Source organism: Myxocyprinus asiaticus, chromosome 8 (assembly GCF_019703515.2).
Source record: "Myxocyprinus asiaticus isolate MX2 ecotype Aquarium Trade chromosome 8, UBuf_Myxa_2, whole genome shotgun sequence".
NCBI classification, from domain to species: domain Eukaryota; kingdom Metazoa; phylum Chordata; class Actinopteri; order Cypriniformes; family Catostomidae; genus Myxocyprinus; species Myxocyprinus asiaticus.
Genome location: NC_059351.1, coordinates 34,755,547 through 34,771,734, shown reverse-complemented (window position 1 = coordinate 34,771,734; position 16,188 = coordinate 34,755,547). Strand labels below are relative to the sequence as shown.

Here is a 16,188-nt window from a genome sequence, read left to right as displayed (position 1 = left end):
TATGTCCAAATGAGATATTTACATTTTACGTGTATGCTTCCATGGAACTGTTCTTTTTCATTAAGAAAACATTACTAAACATGGTGAATTTAACAAGCAACGACTCCATAATCATACGCGTATATTTATACAAATAAATTACCAGATAACATACATGAAAATAATTCTAAACAAAATGTTCTCATATTCATGTCTCTCGACTGTGCCATCTCGAGCATTAAATAAAAAAATGGCTTGTTTCAAACAGTCTTCCCCATTTGCAGAGGGACACGTTTTTTCTTGTTTTGTCAATATGATTTTTTTTTATTTATTTATTTTTTCCCAAGCAAAAACGTATGGAGGGAATCCCAATAAATATGTAATGAAGTAAACATTACCTCACATGATAAATAGTTCATAAGAAACGTGGCCACGTTAGAGCGCAGGCGTATTGCAACAGATATTTGGCTGAACAAATCCCATCTCTAAAAAACAACAATGTAGCCTCTCCTCGTGTTCAGTATATCCAATATGTTCTATTTAAGTTATATCAAATGTACGTGCTAAATCCACCTGCCTTCATAAGAAAAAAAAAAAAAAAAAAAAAAAAAAGAAAAGAAAACTTCATCAAATGCCTAATTTTTAGGCTAGGTTTATCGTTAAATCGTAAAATCATAGAAGTGGAATTAAGAAGACGATAGACTAATTATGAAAGAAAAAAATATGTATGTTACAGCAATAATTTACAACGAGCTGTTATATTATCTGACTGTGTTTGCAGAATAGTTCTTGAACTTGATATCCTCTTTTCCTCTAATGGACCCTGAATTAACTTGGCATGCTGAGAAAGAAATACTTCAATTATAAAACACTGACAGACACTGCCAAGCTCTTCTCAGGATTTGTACTTAATGGAACACTTTCTGGTAAATCACAAAAAAATAGGCCTATGTTAAGGTTCAGGCAGGCTGCAGTCTTGCTCCTCTGATATAGAAAGTGTGCTTTAATGAGTGAGGAAAAACGAATGGTCTTACTTGATCAGTCAAACGATCCTTTAAATGATTCCACATCCCCTTTGCGTAAAACGTGACAGTGATTTGGTATTTTCAGTCTCTTTTGAATGTCATGGAATTCTGGATCAATAAACAAGTTACTGATGATTGAAAAAGGAGTGAGATAAGAAATATTTTACAAATCGTCTTTAAACAGTTTTAGGAGTCTCTCGACACGTGTTGGTCTTCAGATCGATTTTTGGTCGAGCTAGACGCAGGCCGAGTATTTCATGCGTTTTTGTTTCTGCCTCTGGTTGCAAAACCAAACCCGCACTACGTTCTTTTTGAGGTCCAGCTTCTCTGCGATCGCTGCGATTTTCTCTGATGACGGACGCGGTTGAATAGCAAAATAGGCTTCGAGGGACCTTTTCTCGGGGGCCGCGATGGAGGTCCGCTTCCTCTTCTTCTCGGCCCCGTTGTAGAGCTCCGGTTTATTCAGTTTCTCCCGGTGTGACTTCTCAGCTTCCTCGAGCCAGGCTTGCAGGATGGGCTTCAGCGCGATCATGTTGTTGTGAGACAACGTGAGAGATTCAAATCGGCAGATGGTACTCTGGCTTAAAGAGCCAACGCCTGGGATCTTCAGGTTGGCCAGGGCTGACCCTACATCCGCTTGGGTCACACCAAGTTTGATCCGACGCTGTTTAAAGCGCTCAGCGAATGCTTCCAAGTCCCTGGGATCTGCATCCACGTCGCTCATGCAGCTCATGTGGGATGGCAACCCATGGGCGTGAGCCATGTTGATGGCAGCTTGGTGCATGTGGTTCATGCCTGCCATGTGGGCAGGGTGCGCAGGCGTGGAAACGACCGAGCCGTCTGGCCCTGCCATGGCTCCGGCAAGTGCCAGTCCAGGGGTGATGTGATCCAGCAGGTCCCCCTCAAGTGCCTGGTGCGGCTGGTGGTGGTGGTGGTGATGGTGGTGGTGGTGGTGGCTCGCAAGAGCCGACGGGTGCGAGATGGGCACGGACGAGGAGGACGAGGAGGTGCAAGGAAGCGTGTTCATGGTGTGGTAGGTTGCGTCCGGCTTGAAGGGGCTGTGGTGAGGAGGGTGATGATGGCTTTTGGTCTGCGAGACTATATCCACCGCCGCCAGAGCTTCCGCGCGGGCCAACAAACTCTCATCCAATCCCCCGAATATATTGCTCTGCAATTTCAAATAGAATGCACACATAACTGTCAGCAGGGAATTCGCGCGCCACTCCGTGGTTTTAAAACATTTCCAGCATGTAAAAAAAGCAAGCCTAAAAAAGAACACACAAAACAAGACACATGCAACATCCCAGGTCATAAAAATTAATACGCAAGGCAAACCCGACTGAATACATAAGTTGGGAGGGGGAAATGGAGGTGTGGGGTGATTTGCTGTGCAACCATGAAAAAAACATCAAGCGGAAAAAGTGGGCTGTCAAAATGTGCCTTTAAGCGGTGATTATGCAGAATACGTACCGGTGGGGTTGGGAGACATGCTCGGCGCATCGCCTCCGAGCTGCCGCTGCTGCTGATCGTGCTGCTGCTGTGTCTGGACGACGAGCAGGAGGACGAGGGCGCGTTGGATGTCAAAGTGGAAGAGGATGACGAATGCAAACTGGAGTATTTGGGCTCGGACAGGCTGGTGTGGGGCATGGCAAACGCCTGCTTGCTGTTCAGAGACATCATCATCATATTTGCGACCGAGCCTCGGCGAGTTCCTTTTAATAAGTTAAGACCCCGCCTTCTTCGACTGGAGTTCAAGCCCAGTCGCTGCTCGGAAGTCTGAAGTCGGTGGCTGATACAAGTGGCGTTGCAAAGTGGAACTTGAAGAAGGTGATGCTCCAAGTCTCTTGATAGCACATCAATTACTACCTAATGGTCTGAGAGAACGATCTCTTGGTCGCTTCGTCGCACCGTGGCTTGAGACGTGTCGCGAGCACTAGTAAAAGCCGTGCAAACTTACGCATTGAGCGCGCGCTGTCGGTAAACTCCTTGATCCTTGAATCGAATTTTCAATCGCCCTTTCCTCCGTCCTTTCAAACTATGTTACAACAACGCGCAGGTGAAGTCTTTGGTGAGTTTCTCTCTGCCCACGTTTGAAAACGAGTGGGGGAAAAAGTATCTTCTCTCTTCCTTTCGCGCAACTCTCCAAAATGACGTTGTTAAAAATAATATCGCTTTTTAACCTTTATCCCGATTCTTGTTGAATGTGCTTATGAGATGAAGGTGACAGTCGACTACATTCAATGCTGCGGGGACTCGATCTGTCTGTGCTCTAAGGCGAAGGGCAGTATCTCTCGCTCTCTCTCTCTCTCTCTCTCTCTCTTTCTCTCTCTCTCTCTCTCGCTCACCCATTCTCTCACCCCCTTTCCTCTTACACACTCACTCGGCTGTACCTAAAAAAACCTTTCATGATTTATTATTCTTCATTAGCCTCAGCGCCGCTGGGGACTCTGCGCATGGGCAGTTGGAATGACTGCAGCTGGTATTGTATCCTACTTCAATAAAATTATTGAAGAAAAAACAATAGTTTAAAGGAGAAAATGAGAATTCGTATTCTAAAATTAAACACTTAACATCACAATATTATATGGGGATACAACAATAGCAATAACAATAATAGCAATAATAATAATAATAATAATAATAATAATAATAATAATAATAATAATACATTAACACTAAAATCTTGAAATTTCACTATGGGGAAAATATTTCAAATCTGAAAAATGAACGCTATTTAATTCGTAACTGGAGGAGGCTTTGGAAAGTAGTCACGGAGAAGCGTGAATGAATATAAAGAAATCATCATAGACAGCTCCATCAACTGCTGTCCCTATTGGGTGAAATAAATCAAAGTAAAACGCAAGACTATCCTTTCATTATAGCGAAGTCCAGTGAAATATAGAGATATTAAATCAAAATACATTAAATATTTGTTAGAGAGCCTCTCAACAATTAACCTGCTTTTATTTTATTTAGGATGGTGACGAATTGTATTAGTTGTCCCTGTTATGGAAATAATAAGTAGACAAACCATTTGAGTCACCATTGAGCTTGCATTATGAATTTGATGGTACAACAGAATAGACTACAGTGTGTGAAGTATTTCATTAATGACACGGAAAAGTGGATTTTTTACAACTCTTTAGGATTTAATTGCAAACTCAATACAATTATACACTTGTCGCAGCGGGCCATTATCATATCTTCGTTCTAATTAGACTACTTGATCAGTGATTTAATTAAAAACCTTTAATCATGTTCTAATTAACAAGGCTTGTCTAATTTGTTTAATCTATCCGAGTCCATTGGATGGGGTAATTGATGCATGATAGCGAGCGACGTTAAAGTGCATAGCCAACATGAGATGCAAATTTTAACATGAACTAACAGATATATATATATATATATATATATATATATATATATATATATATATATATATATATATATATATATATACTAACCTATTACGTATAAATGCATTGTCCATTGGCAGATTTTCCATCAAGTACGTAATAATACACTGAATATGCCAGCATGTATCACTTTGTCAAGGTCATAAAGGCCGGGTTTTCATCACATTTAAACTAATTAGGAAATGACCGGTAAATAAGAAAAGGTTTTCCTCTGTTTGAAACAACTGCACCCAAACAAGTTAACAATACATCAGTAATTCATATGACTTTAATAGTTGTCAATAATTTGGACTAAAATGAAAATTAACCCAGACTGTAACAATTCTAAACACATAAGCTAATAAAGATTACGTTTATGACGTTAGTGATTAGCTTTTCTAAATAATAATAATAATATTAATAATAATAATAATAATAATAATAATAATAATAATAATAATAAAGACGATCGCCAAGGCTAATCAGCAATTTTCACGGTTTCTTGTGATCCTCATATGTCGATGCGAAATACGTCCCGTGGCAATGACAAAATTGTTGGCGATGATGCAGGAGTCGTCCGGTTGCTGAGAAGTACAGCTACAACCCAGATGGGAGGGCCACCCCTGTCGCGCTTGCTCAGGAGACTCAAATCCCAATCAATGTCTCCTTGTGTATACCAAAGACTGATTTATGATGAAACTTTAACGAAATCATTTATATTTCACCACCGCTAAATAGGCAAATGAAATTTTCATTCACAACGAAGCACACAAAAGTATATCTAACGTCAAATAAATCAACTGGGTTCCGCTCTGAGTCGTTTTTGCTCACTGTAGCGTTAAGAAGTGTATTTATCACGGAGATTTAAGTGCTAAGCTTTAATACAGTACATTCTAGATGCACATAGGTTAAAATGAATATGATGTCAATTTAAAACATGTTTAATCCCTTAAACTACCAATTGCCACATAATGTTTGCACATACAGATGCATTTAATTTCCTTGTGCAGATCTACAAATAATCAAGCAATTTTAAATTGCATTGCATTTGAGTAGGTAAAAAGGTTTCATATTTAAATATGAAAAATTTCTTTTTCACCCTTTCTCAGGTAATTTTTCACCCCTCTCTCTCTCTCTCTCTCTCTCTCTCTCTCTCTCTCTCTCTCTCCATGGTATCTGAATCTGTCTCTTATTTGATGATATTGTGCTTCAATTTGTCTTACCAGACAGGTGCTTTCAGCGGCTTGGTTTGCAAAGATGTTTTCTCCTTCTTCAGAAGCTATGTCCTCATGCTCATAAATACACCTTTGTTTTTTCCTCATGAAAAAAAAAGGTTGCTCTCATAGGAACTCTGCCTAAAAATTGAGCTTCACATACCTTTTTTTTTTTTTTTTACACATAAATAACTGCACCAGTAGCAACAACCCAAAACAGAAGGAAGAAAAAGGGGAGGCAAAATAACAGCCATTCTTGATGTACAGTAGCTCAGGTGACTTGTTTGCTTTTTTTGACATACATCAGAATCAAGGTGCCGCTGTGGAGCTTGTGTGCTGTACACAAAGACATTCTCATGAGCATCCCTCAGGAGCCAGGCACGTTAACAATCCCAATTACATCCAGACCACCAGAGACAGCTGTTTTAATACCCACCGCTCCTTTGTGCCACCAACACAGTCACTGCAGCTTGCTCTAAGAACACAGGGACAAAGGATGCATCACCAGAATATGAGAAAGGAAGAGAAAACTTAAGATAAAGTAAGGGAGAGATAAAAAGTAACAAGAAAGATTGCAAATGTGCCATGCGTGTGGGAGTGTGCAGGATATTTAGAGAGGGAGAAATCGAGAATGTGTGTGTGTGTGAGTGAGAGAGTAAGATACAGAGAAGGAAAAGTCTCTCTTTCTTCCCTGCTCTCAATAGCAAGAGTTTCATTCACAGCAGCAGCTTTCAACATGCTCAGAACTCTTTGTATGCAAAGGCATGAGGTCGGCGTTCACTAGGGTTTGAACCAGTAGGCACACAAAAGGACATGGCCTTAGCAATTATCTCTAAATAAGTAGTTTTTAGATCCACTTCTGTCCTTGCACACAATCTATGTTGAAAAGACTACAGGACAATTGAAGGAATTGTAACAGCAATGGAAGGCTTGGAAAAAGAAGCACTACATTCAAAGACTGACTGCTTCCTCAAATAAGGGTAAAACCTGGGAGTGTTTGATTAGACTTGAGAGACTGAGGTGAAATAGGAGGTCAGCCAAGCAAATAACATGTCAAAAATGTTTGCGTGATACACCAGTAACTACAGGCCAGTAGCAAAGCCAGAGTCTCAGCAACGTTCATCTGCTCTAAGACTAGAGGGCAGAGCAGGAGAAGGTCAATCCTCATAATGATGTCACATACCTCTAGGTCCTCCAAATCAATATACTGTAGAGGGGTTCACTGCACCTGTCATTGCAACAAATAAGGCACTGGTAAAGAACTCTGGCTCTGTATTGGTCTCAATGGGTGATATTAAAAATATCAACTTTCCTTGTGGCATTATTCATTATTTAATTGTAAATCTGAGGATTCAAGCCACCATATACCACAACCCCATGGTAACAAGTAAATAAAATAAAATAAAATTGTTGTGCTTTTTGTGTACAAATGGGTGAAATAAAAAATAAAAATAAATAAATAAATAAATAAAACAAAACAAGAATAAAGTCAAAATCTGCACAAATGTTTTAAAGTAACTATTCAAGGATTAACTGCTATAAGAATTATAAGTACTTCTACTTGCCTAGTTTTCACTAAAAAAAGTGGTAACCTGCAAATGTTACCTTAAAGAGATATTTCTACCTGATCCAAGCCTTAAAATAATTTTCGTTGGTGTAACCTAATATATTCAGGTTGGTTCAGTGATGTTAATTAATAGTTTTGACTTGAATAATACCAGCACAGTTTTTAGGTTAACTTTTTTTTTTCCCAGTATGTTTCAGATACAAAGTAGAGACAATATACTACCCTAAAGTGATGTAAAAGTCTTACTAGCATCATTAGAGTATTTGTAAGTATTGAATCTACTGTTACCGATTGTTATATATTGTCAAATAAATAATACACTTCCATGTAATAGAAAAATCCTGGTCATAACATGATGCCTTCTGCTGAGTTAAAGCGCAGTGCCATAACATCGGCATGTGAAGAACGTGTATGTCAGTCCCATTGCTTATGATTGCCCATGAACTACCGTTTCTGAATTCAGTCCGATGCGGCTGAATATCCTCGTTTCCTCTCTCATTAGTCTGACTGTACCAGGTGATAATATATAGCTTGTCATGGGTTGTCTAACGGTTGATGCTAATTGACCCCCTTTCCAGATTTATTTTGTACAAATGAAAAGGTTTTTCCCATCTTCTGATGGAGCGTGTCACTATCTGATCCAACAAATTAAAGAGCTTTCACTTGTCACACTGTCACCGCATGCAGCCTCCCGCTCATCAGCCATAATTATCTTTTTTTTTTCCTTCCATCCAATCGCCTGCCAAGCACCCTATTTAAAGTTACACTGAGGTGCAACATGCCTGTGTTTGTGTGACATGATTTGAAATGCCTTTACGTGATGGTATCTGAGAGTTGCCACAGATTATGTCTCTTTTGGGGTGTGTAGCTGTTTCTAGCTGTGTGAGGTGTCTAGGTGTGATGTAAACTGAATGTATGAATTAAAAACATGCTCCTGCAGCAGTTAAGGTTGCTGACATCTACATCATGGAGATCAACACCAGGCAGGACCCATTATTTTTAAGCAGCACCAAGGGATATTGGACATCCTGTTGATGGCCATAATTCCTTCAGAGTTCTAGTATTTAGTAGATATTAATCCTTGAAAACAACTCAAATCTATGTGCTACCCATTGATTGACAATGCACAAAAGTCAGTCAATCTAAGGTCTTTATTCAGCTGAAGACTCTTTACGTATTTGCTGCAGATATGTGAATCCCAAGTGCTTCTCCCTCACATCTTGATATTTGTCATAAAATCTCAACTTTATTGCCAAGTGCTTGGTTTCTTACTTATTTAAACATCACAGTGCAGTGTGGGTTCTGACAGATTTCCTCCCATCTCACTTCTCAGAAAATGAAAAATGTATTAATGTGTCAGTTTGGAGAGCAGAACTATACAAAAAAAATAAATAAATAAATAAAATAAATAAATAAATAAATAAAATAATAATGATAAAAAAAAAAAAAAAATGCACTGTGCTCGTTTCATTGATGGTACGCACATAGTTATTTCATTACACAGTATAAACTCCTCAGAACTTTAATGGTCTGTTTTAATATTCAGCTCAATCATGGTCAGGGACAACCCCAATGAACATGATGCCATACTGATGATGTCTGGTTTGAAATAATGATAGCACTGGGGCCACATGTCAAACAAAAGCATTGATTTTAATTAAACATTATTGACCAAAACCCCATATTTCTGATGCAATATTAAACATTTAATGAAAAAGAAAACATTACTGAAAGCATTCCACAAATGTCCATAGTCCAAATATGGTGCAAATAAAGTCTATTACTTATGTTTAAGCAATTAAATGATGAGTGCATCAGTTGACATGTCATGATATGTGAGTTTATTCATTGCCCAAGATGGCCGAACATAAATTACGTTAATTATGTCCAATCAGAGCAATGCATGGACTTATATTAAATGTGGCACTGTACCTGCTGACTTTATGTAAGTAACTTTCTAATGTATGCACTGTACCCTTGCTATTGACAAAAATGCCTGGGCCTGATCAAAGCACACTATTCAGTAGGTTTGTCAGGGCCATGAAGACAGGATCTGTAACACTAATGATCTTCAGATGCTTCGCTATTGCACTAGGAGCTCTGCACGACTTCCAGGCAAGTCCCCCCACTCCACCCCCAAGAGAAGCCTTAATTGTGCTTGGCTTGTGGGGTGACAGGTGTCAGAGGACCCCCTCCTCATCTAGCTCATCCCTCTAAGCTGAGGGTCGAGTCTTTTCCAGCCCTCCATAAGCTCATTATTAGCATGATAATATAGCAACATGATACTGTGCTAACATGATAATGGCACTCTACAGTCTTGAGAAAGTCTACCAAGGTAAAACGATGGTATTTAAAAAATTACCACACTTGGTTTAGTCTGAACCCAATTTAGTGACAGTAAGGCATGCTAACTTGACTTTAACCTCACTTGTGCAAAATTATTTAAAATTGCAAATATCCTTGTGCACTACCCTGTGTAGCAATTCGATATGAAAATAACAAGGCAAGGTACGATGTGTTTGAAAGACCAACACAGTCTGCTGCAGAGATCTTCAAAGCCTTACTACATCTGGTCTGAATCTCATGGGCTGGCATCCAATGTAGTGGTGAATAGGAGATTAACGATAACGAGCATCTGATATCAAGCTTTAAAAATAGGAGATGGTGCCCTTACACTCAGTTCATGGAAAAACAAAGACGGAGAGTGAAAGTGACTGAATGAGAGTGAGCAAGAGCGATAGAGAGAGAGAGAGAGAGAGAGAGGAAGGGGGAGGGAGTAACCTTTCCCAGCCAAGGTCCACATGGACAGTGTGTATACAGTGTGGAGGGAAGTTTGTCTTACATATCGAGTTGTCATCAACTACACAATCCGTGGAGGGCTGCCATCAGTGCTACATGCTGAATAAACATGAATATATCATGAGGGTCTGCTTATGTAACATTTAGGCATCACAACGTGTCTGTTGTGACAGAGAAACAGAAAGAGAAATGACCAGGGATGATTGACAAAAGGATTCACTGAACAAATATTTTAATTATTTTCAAAGAAAGACTATTTTTGACAATGATTATGGGAAAATATCACTTCATCTTGGAAAGGGTAACTAACCCTTCATACAAACAAATCTGAGCTATGCAACTATTGTTAAAAATACATTTGTTGAGGGATTATAAAGGTGTTATAACAGCATGCACAAAAGGGTGAGTTTCATACATACCTGCAAAATAGTGAGCCATTTTAACACATGTGTTATAAATGCTTAATAACACACTTATACAACATTAGTAAACTATGAAAGTGTACCTGAATGTAAAGAGGACATCTGTGAAGCATTTATTAAGGAGTTGCCAGGATAAGAAACCTGTTCATAAAAGCTCAATATGATTTAATGGCCATTAGGCTTTATTATATAATATATGCTGTGAATGAGCATGAAGACCTGAAAAGTGTTTTTGCAGAGGACTTTAGGTAACTATGACTAGGTTAAAACCATTCTTTTCACATCAATGTGACAAGGAAAGTGACAACACAAGAGAGTCAAGACATCAAAGTAATTACTCTAAATACAAAATTGACAGCAGCACAGTGACATAATCCCTCCTTTTAATTTCAGTATAATAGTCTATTTTGCTGTGTTGTGGCATAAATCATGAATTAGGGAATTGTATTTATTATTATTTAATAATTTTTTTATTTTGTTATTTTTTATTAATATAAGTATGAATAAGTGTATTAATTAAACATTTATAACATGCAAGTTAAAATGTTCACTATTTGGCAAGTATTGGCTGAAAATTGCCCTTTTTATGCATGTTGCTATAACTGCATATAAATGATTTATAATGCATTTGTAAATTTCTTGTTAGTGATGAACCCCTTAAGGAACAAACAAAGGGAATAAAGGGAACAGTAGTGTGAATTACCTAACTCTTACATGCTATTAAAAATTAAGCATGCACAATATGGCTATTTATTATGTAACATGAAATGCATGTGACATAATTGCATATACATTTTATAATTCATATCCACATTTACTATGACTGATCCATGTGAGCACCTAAACCTCAAAAACATCAGCGAGCACTCCAAATATACCTGCGCCTGCACAAAATGAACCTGAGCAAAAGGTTCCGTCAGCTCCCAAATCTGGTCATCTCCCAATCTGGCAACAGAATTGACGAGATGAGATAATTAGCTGCTCTCCCTCTCTATGACTCTTTTCTGTTGGGGCTCTGCTCTTTTTTCTGCAAGTCTATTTGGCATTGCACGTCTCTGTAACAGGCTTGTTTAAGTCTGTTCTGCAAGCCCCTATGCCAACCCCCAGCGGAGGGCAGCTCATGAGACCCCCGTTGCGCTTTGAGGACACTTTGGAGCTTTAATCCACTCCAAATGTGCTGATAATTCTCATTGCCAGGCCACTCTTCTCTGTTGCCTAGTGTCACAAGAGTGGTCTCACGAGATCCGATCAGCCAATGATAACAAAGTAGCCAGATGTCTGGTGCTGGCATAGTCCCAGAAGCCAGGCAGCGGTACGTGGCAGCATCCGCCATGGGCCCGAGATCAAAGGTACCTGAGATTACTTATGGGCACAAAATATGTGTTGCTTATTCTACAGTTCCCATTAATAACAATCTGGGCGAATTTGTATTTCTAATTAACTCTTTCTTTTGGGTACAGAAGCGCTGTAAGTTTTTCAGGGCCGCTGCATTTTTTTTTCAAGATGCAAGCAAAAAGCACAAACACCCGGAAGTCGAACGTTGCAGTGTCTGAAGAAGCAACGTCAGCAGTTGGTGCATTTTTTTTCTTCCCAATTTTTAAGAAACAAACAAACAAAACCAAAAATAAAGATTAAAAATCCCTGATTATTTATAACACCATATTGCATTATATTTTCTTTTTTCATGCTCTGCTAATACATTCACCTTAAAGTATTAATATTTTGTCAAACTGAAACTGAAACTTAACTGTTAATGTTAATATGTCAACCTTTTTACTTTATTCAATTGTTTCTAGTCAGTTTATAGTAAAAACGGTATTGCTAGAGCATGTTTTGCTTACGTAGATTTTCCCCCTTTTCTGGGTATCCTGGTAATAGGTGGTATTTTAAATATTGTATGGCCTAATTACACATGCAGTATATATACACTACTGGTCAAAACTTTTGAAACACTTGACTGAAATGTTTCTCATGATCTTAAAAATCTTTTGATATGAAGGCGTATGCTTAAATGTTTGAAATTAGTTTTGTAGACAAAAATATAATTGTGCCAGCATATTAATTTATTTTATTATAAAACTCATTAATATATATATATATGATTCACTTTTCACTTTGAATGTAAATAAACCACTTGATTATTGCACCACATTTGACTATGTTTGTTCTCTTTTTGTCCCAGCACACAAATCCTTTTTTAATATTAGTTTTAATGTCACACCCTTTAGACTAGGCTGTTATGGGGTCAGATACGTATTGATTATTTAGTTTGTTTGTAATTGTAAGCCACAACTGATATCTATTTAAAGCATTTCTGCATTTTTTCACAGATCAGCCACTTCTGTGGTACACTAAAGTGTCTATTCCTTCTGTATATGAATTTTCACTGGTAAATCATCACAAAGGCATCATGCATTTCAGAAAAAGAAAAAAAACAACAACATAAAAACTAAAACTATATTGAGTATATTAAGCATTTTTGTATGCTACTTGTTTAAATGAATACACTTTTATGCTGCTTTGGGTACAGCTATGCTGGGAGAAGTTTCAGTTCTTCAGTCGCTTCTGAATTATTTTGAAGTAGAAAAGTTGTTTTTCTTCCATTGGCAGTGTTTCTTTCAACCAGCTCTGAGAAGTTGTTGTTTTCTCCGTCAGGCCCTGGACTACTTTTATTGAGTTCCTCCACTTATTCCATATCATGTGCACTATATGGTTTGTAAATATTTAGAATAGACCACTGCCTTTAAGGAAGAAAAAACTAAGAGTGGCTCTGCATCATGCTTTGGGAAGGCAATTATTGCTTCCTTTTTTGCTCACAGAAGTCGGCGGCCTATTTTATCTCCAAGAATCTCATGCATATTTCCATGTTTCTATGTCTACTTTTAAGTCCATTGTTTAATGTACAGATGGTATGCATTTGGAGGTGAGGCACTACATGCACTCAGTCATTTATTAATTATTAAACATTGAAAGTATTGCTTTATGTTGATGGCTGATGGGAGGAAGTCCCTCCTCCCTCCTAGTTATGAATAAGAAAAATAATAACTAAGTGTCTGTGTTGATGTGCGAATCATGCAGGTAGTATCTAGATGAGCAAGGCATCTCTTGACATGCTGTCTTTGCTCAGTGGGGATGTAGTGAGAGTTGGATCTCATGATTAGATCTAGTTAGCAGGCTTTAAATATTAATACCATTCATTTCTATAGGTGAGATCAAAACTGATGGAGATAATGGATGGCAAACAGATTGAGCAGATTGATGAAATGATTGATTAGACATGAAATGCATATCAAGGAGTGCATTAAGCCTTGAACCTAACAGTCATGCTCTATTTGAAAACATAAACCTCAGAGTAGAGTGAGTGACAGCAAACATGAATAGTAATTCAGAGTACATTTACCAACAACCTATTGTTATTTGCTATGTGACGATCTTATGTTACCTTGAATTCTGGTTGGTTTAAATGCCTATTTTGAGAAAATTGATGCAACAACACATGGATTGTAATATGGAGAAGGAGATTTGTTTATGCTTCTTTCAAAGAAAAAGTTTATGGTCTGAACTGTACCACTTCCAATGCTCTTACTTAAAAGTCATAGCCAATTTTACAACTTTGTTGCCATGACAACGTAATGTAAACAAACCCTAAAACCCTAAAAATGACAAATTAAACTTATAATAAAATAATACAGTGCTTTCATAAAATTATAATCTTCACATTTCTGCCTTTAAACCCTCCAAAAATAGGCCACATTGACTTCCATTGTAAGTGCCTCACCGTAATCCAAATTATTGCTTTTTATAATTTATTTTTTTAAAGAAAATAGGGTCAAGTTGAAATTCATTTTTGTGGTAATCAACATTATGCCACAAATGCTGTCGATTGAGCTTAACTTTTATTGAACCCGGAATATTCCTTTAATTACTTGTTCAGCAATATTTTCTTCAGTCTGGAAGTCTGCCATTACAGTAGTTAACATGAAAGAGAAAACTTACAGTGGAAGAGGACAGTCGTAATGTCCGCTATAGCGCCACTTGCAGCAATGCTATGCAGCAATGCTGTTTTGGTATGAATTGCAGCCTGACACATTTTGGAAGACGACGCACAAAATCGAGTTTACATAGCTAGAAGCGTCTGCATTCACTATTTGCATAGAGTACATTGCGGTCTTAAAAGTTGTAAACGCTAACATTAGTTAATGCATTATGATCTAACATTTAAAATGAACAAAACAGTAGTATATTTAAAAATTAACATTAAGATTAATATGTAAATGCTGTATATAAAAATATATATATATATAAATATATATATATTATTGAGCATAGTGCTGTTGTATTAAAGCACACATTTACTAGTGCATACCCTTAAGGATGGCACTATAGTATTAAAACATTTCAGTGCATTGAGTCCATCATCTGAACTTTTTAAATAAGCTTTTTATGCGAAAACTCTGGAAACACCAGCCGTTCATCACTCTTAAAACAGCTTCATCTTATGCTGCTAGTACTTGGACTGTTATTAATGTGTGCTGAATAATTTATCAGTATAAAATTACCATGGACTTTTGATTTTTTTTTTCTTTTTTTTTTTTCTGTGATTTTGCCAACAATTAAAAGGCATTACATAGATTTCAGCTGAACAAAAATAATTGTAATTTTTTTTCCTTTTATCTTTTCTTGCCTATATAGTAAACACTCCAGAGAGTGCAGCACTTCTTCCCCAGTACGCTCTTGCCTGCTGGGAAGGGTTGCGCCTTCCCCTGACCCTAACCATGATGAACAGCTTATGGATAATGGATGAACCACTATGTGTGCTGAACTCCCTCCAAGCAGCCCATAATGGGCTATTCCCTCTTTAAACATACCCTGAACTTGAAGGTTTGAAAAGTACAGGATTTATCAGTTAGAATCACTTCCAGTTGACTTCTGTCCATATGAAACTATACTTTTATCAGAGCTTACAATTATCAAAACAGAAATCAAAAGTTTATTTGGATTTTTTTATTTCTTTTTAAATAACCATACTGCATGCAGTGATTATTCATAGAGAAAGCTGTGTGTCTCAGTGGATATAAGATGAATGTACACTATTTAGCAGGCAGAGGTGGGTAGTAACATGCTACATTTACTCCGTTACATTTACTTGAGTAACTTTTTGGGAAAAAAATTACTTTTAGAGTAGGTTTAAAAGTGGGTACTTTTTACTCTCACTCAATTAAATTTCTAATGAAAAAAGTTTACTTTCACGAATGGGCGGCATTCCTGTCATTACATTACTGGGTTTCATTTTAATTAATGCATGATTTATTGAGAGATTATTGAACGGGACTTTTATGACAGCGGAAGTTCACACAGCTGCACGCGCTGTCACAGGCTGTCACTCAAGCCGAGTCCATCACTGCTGCAGCATTATGCTCTTCAAACTAAGTGAAACATTTTCTTTGCTCTGCACAGTGAAAAAAGAATAGTTCGTCATGCAATGTTTTCGTTTAACACCAAGTCAAGTGTATATTTCAAGATTAAAATTGCAGCTCCAACTTAAGGCAGCACTCTGAGGTAAGTTGTGGCTCTAATGTCATTTTCAGGGTGATTCTGTAAGTGGGCTCTTATGACATCAGTTTTTAAATGTACATTTTTAAATAAGTACCGCAATAAATCAGTACCGCAATATATCAGTCCGCTTTGTCCCGCGTCCTGAATGTCATGAGCAGTATTTACGCATTTACCCCGTGCCCTCACGGGGGTACTGGAAACTATGGCAGCTACTTCCGGCTGATTAACTGA

General features: G+C 37.8%; 1 protein-coding gene across 1 annotated transcript; it reads right to left on the bottom strand.

Annotated features, from left to right (window-relative positions):
- Positions 1 to 1,239: 1,239 nt before the first annotated feature.
- LOC127445472 (POU domain, class 4, transcription factor 2-like) lies at positions 1,240 to 2,690 on the bottom strand. The gene is made up of 2 exons (XM_051705582.1): positions 2,475 to 2,690; positions 1,240 to 2,172 (listed from the first exon to the last, which is right to left on the bottom strand). The coding sequence occupies exons 1-2, from the start codon at positions 2,688 to 2,690 to the stop codon at positions 1,240 to 1,242; spliced, it is 1,149 nt and encodes a 382-aa protein (XP_051561542.1).
- Between the last annotated feature and the right edge of the window lie 13,498 nt (positions 2,691 to 16,188).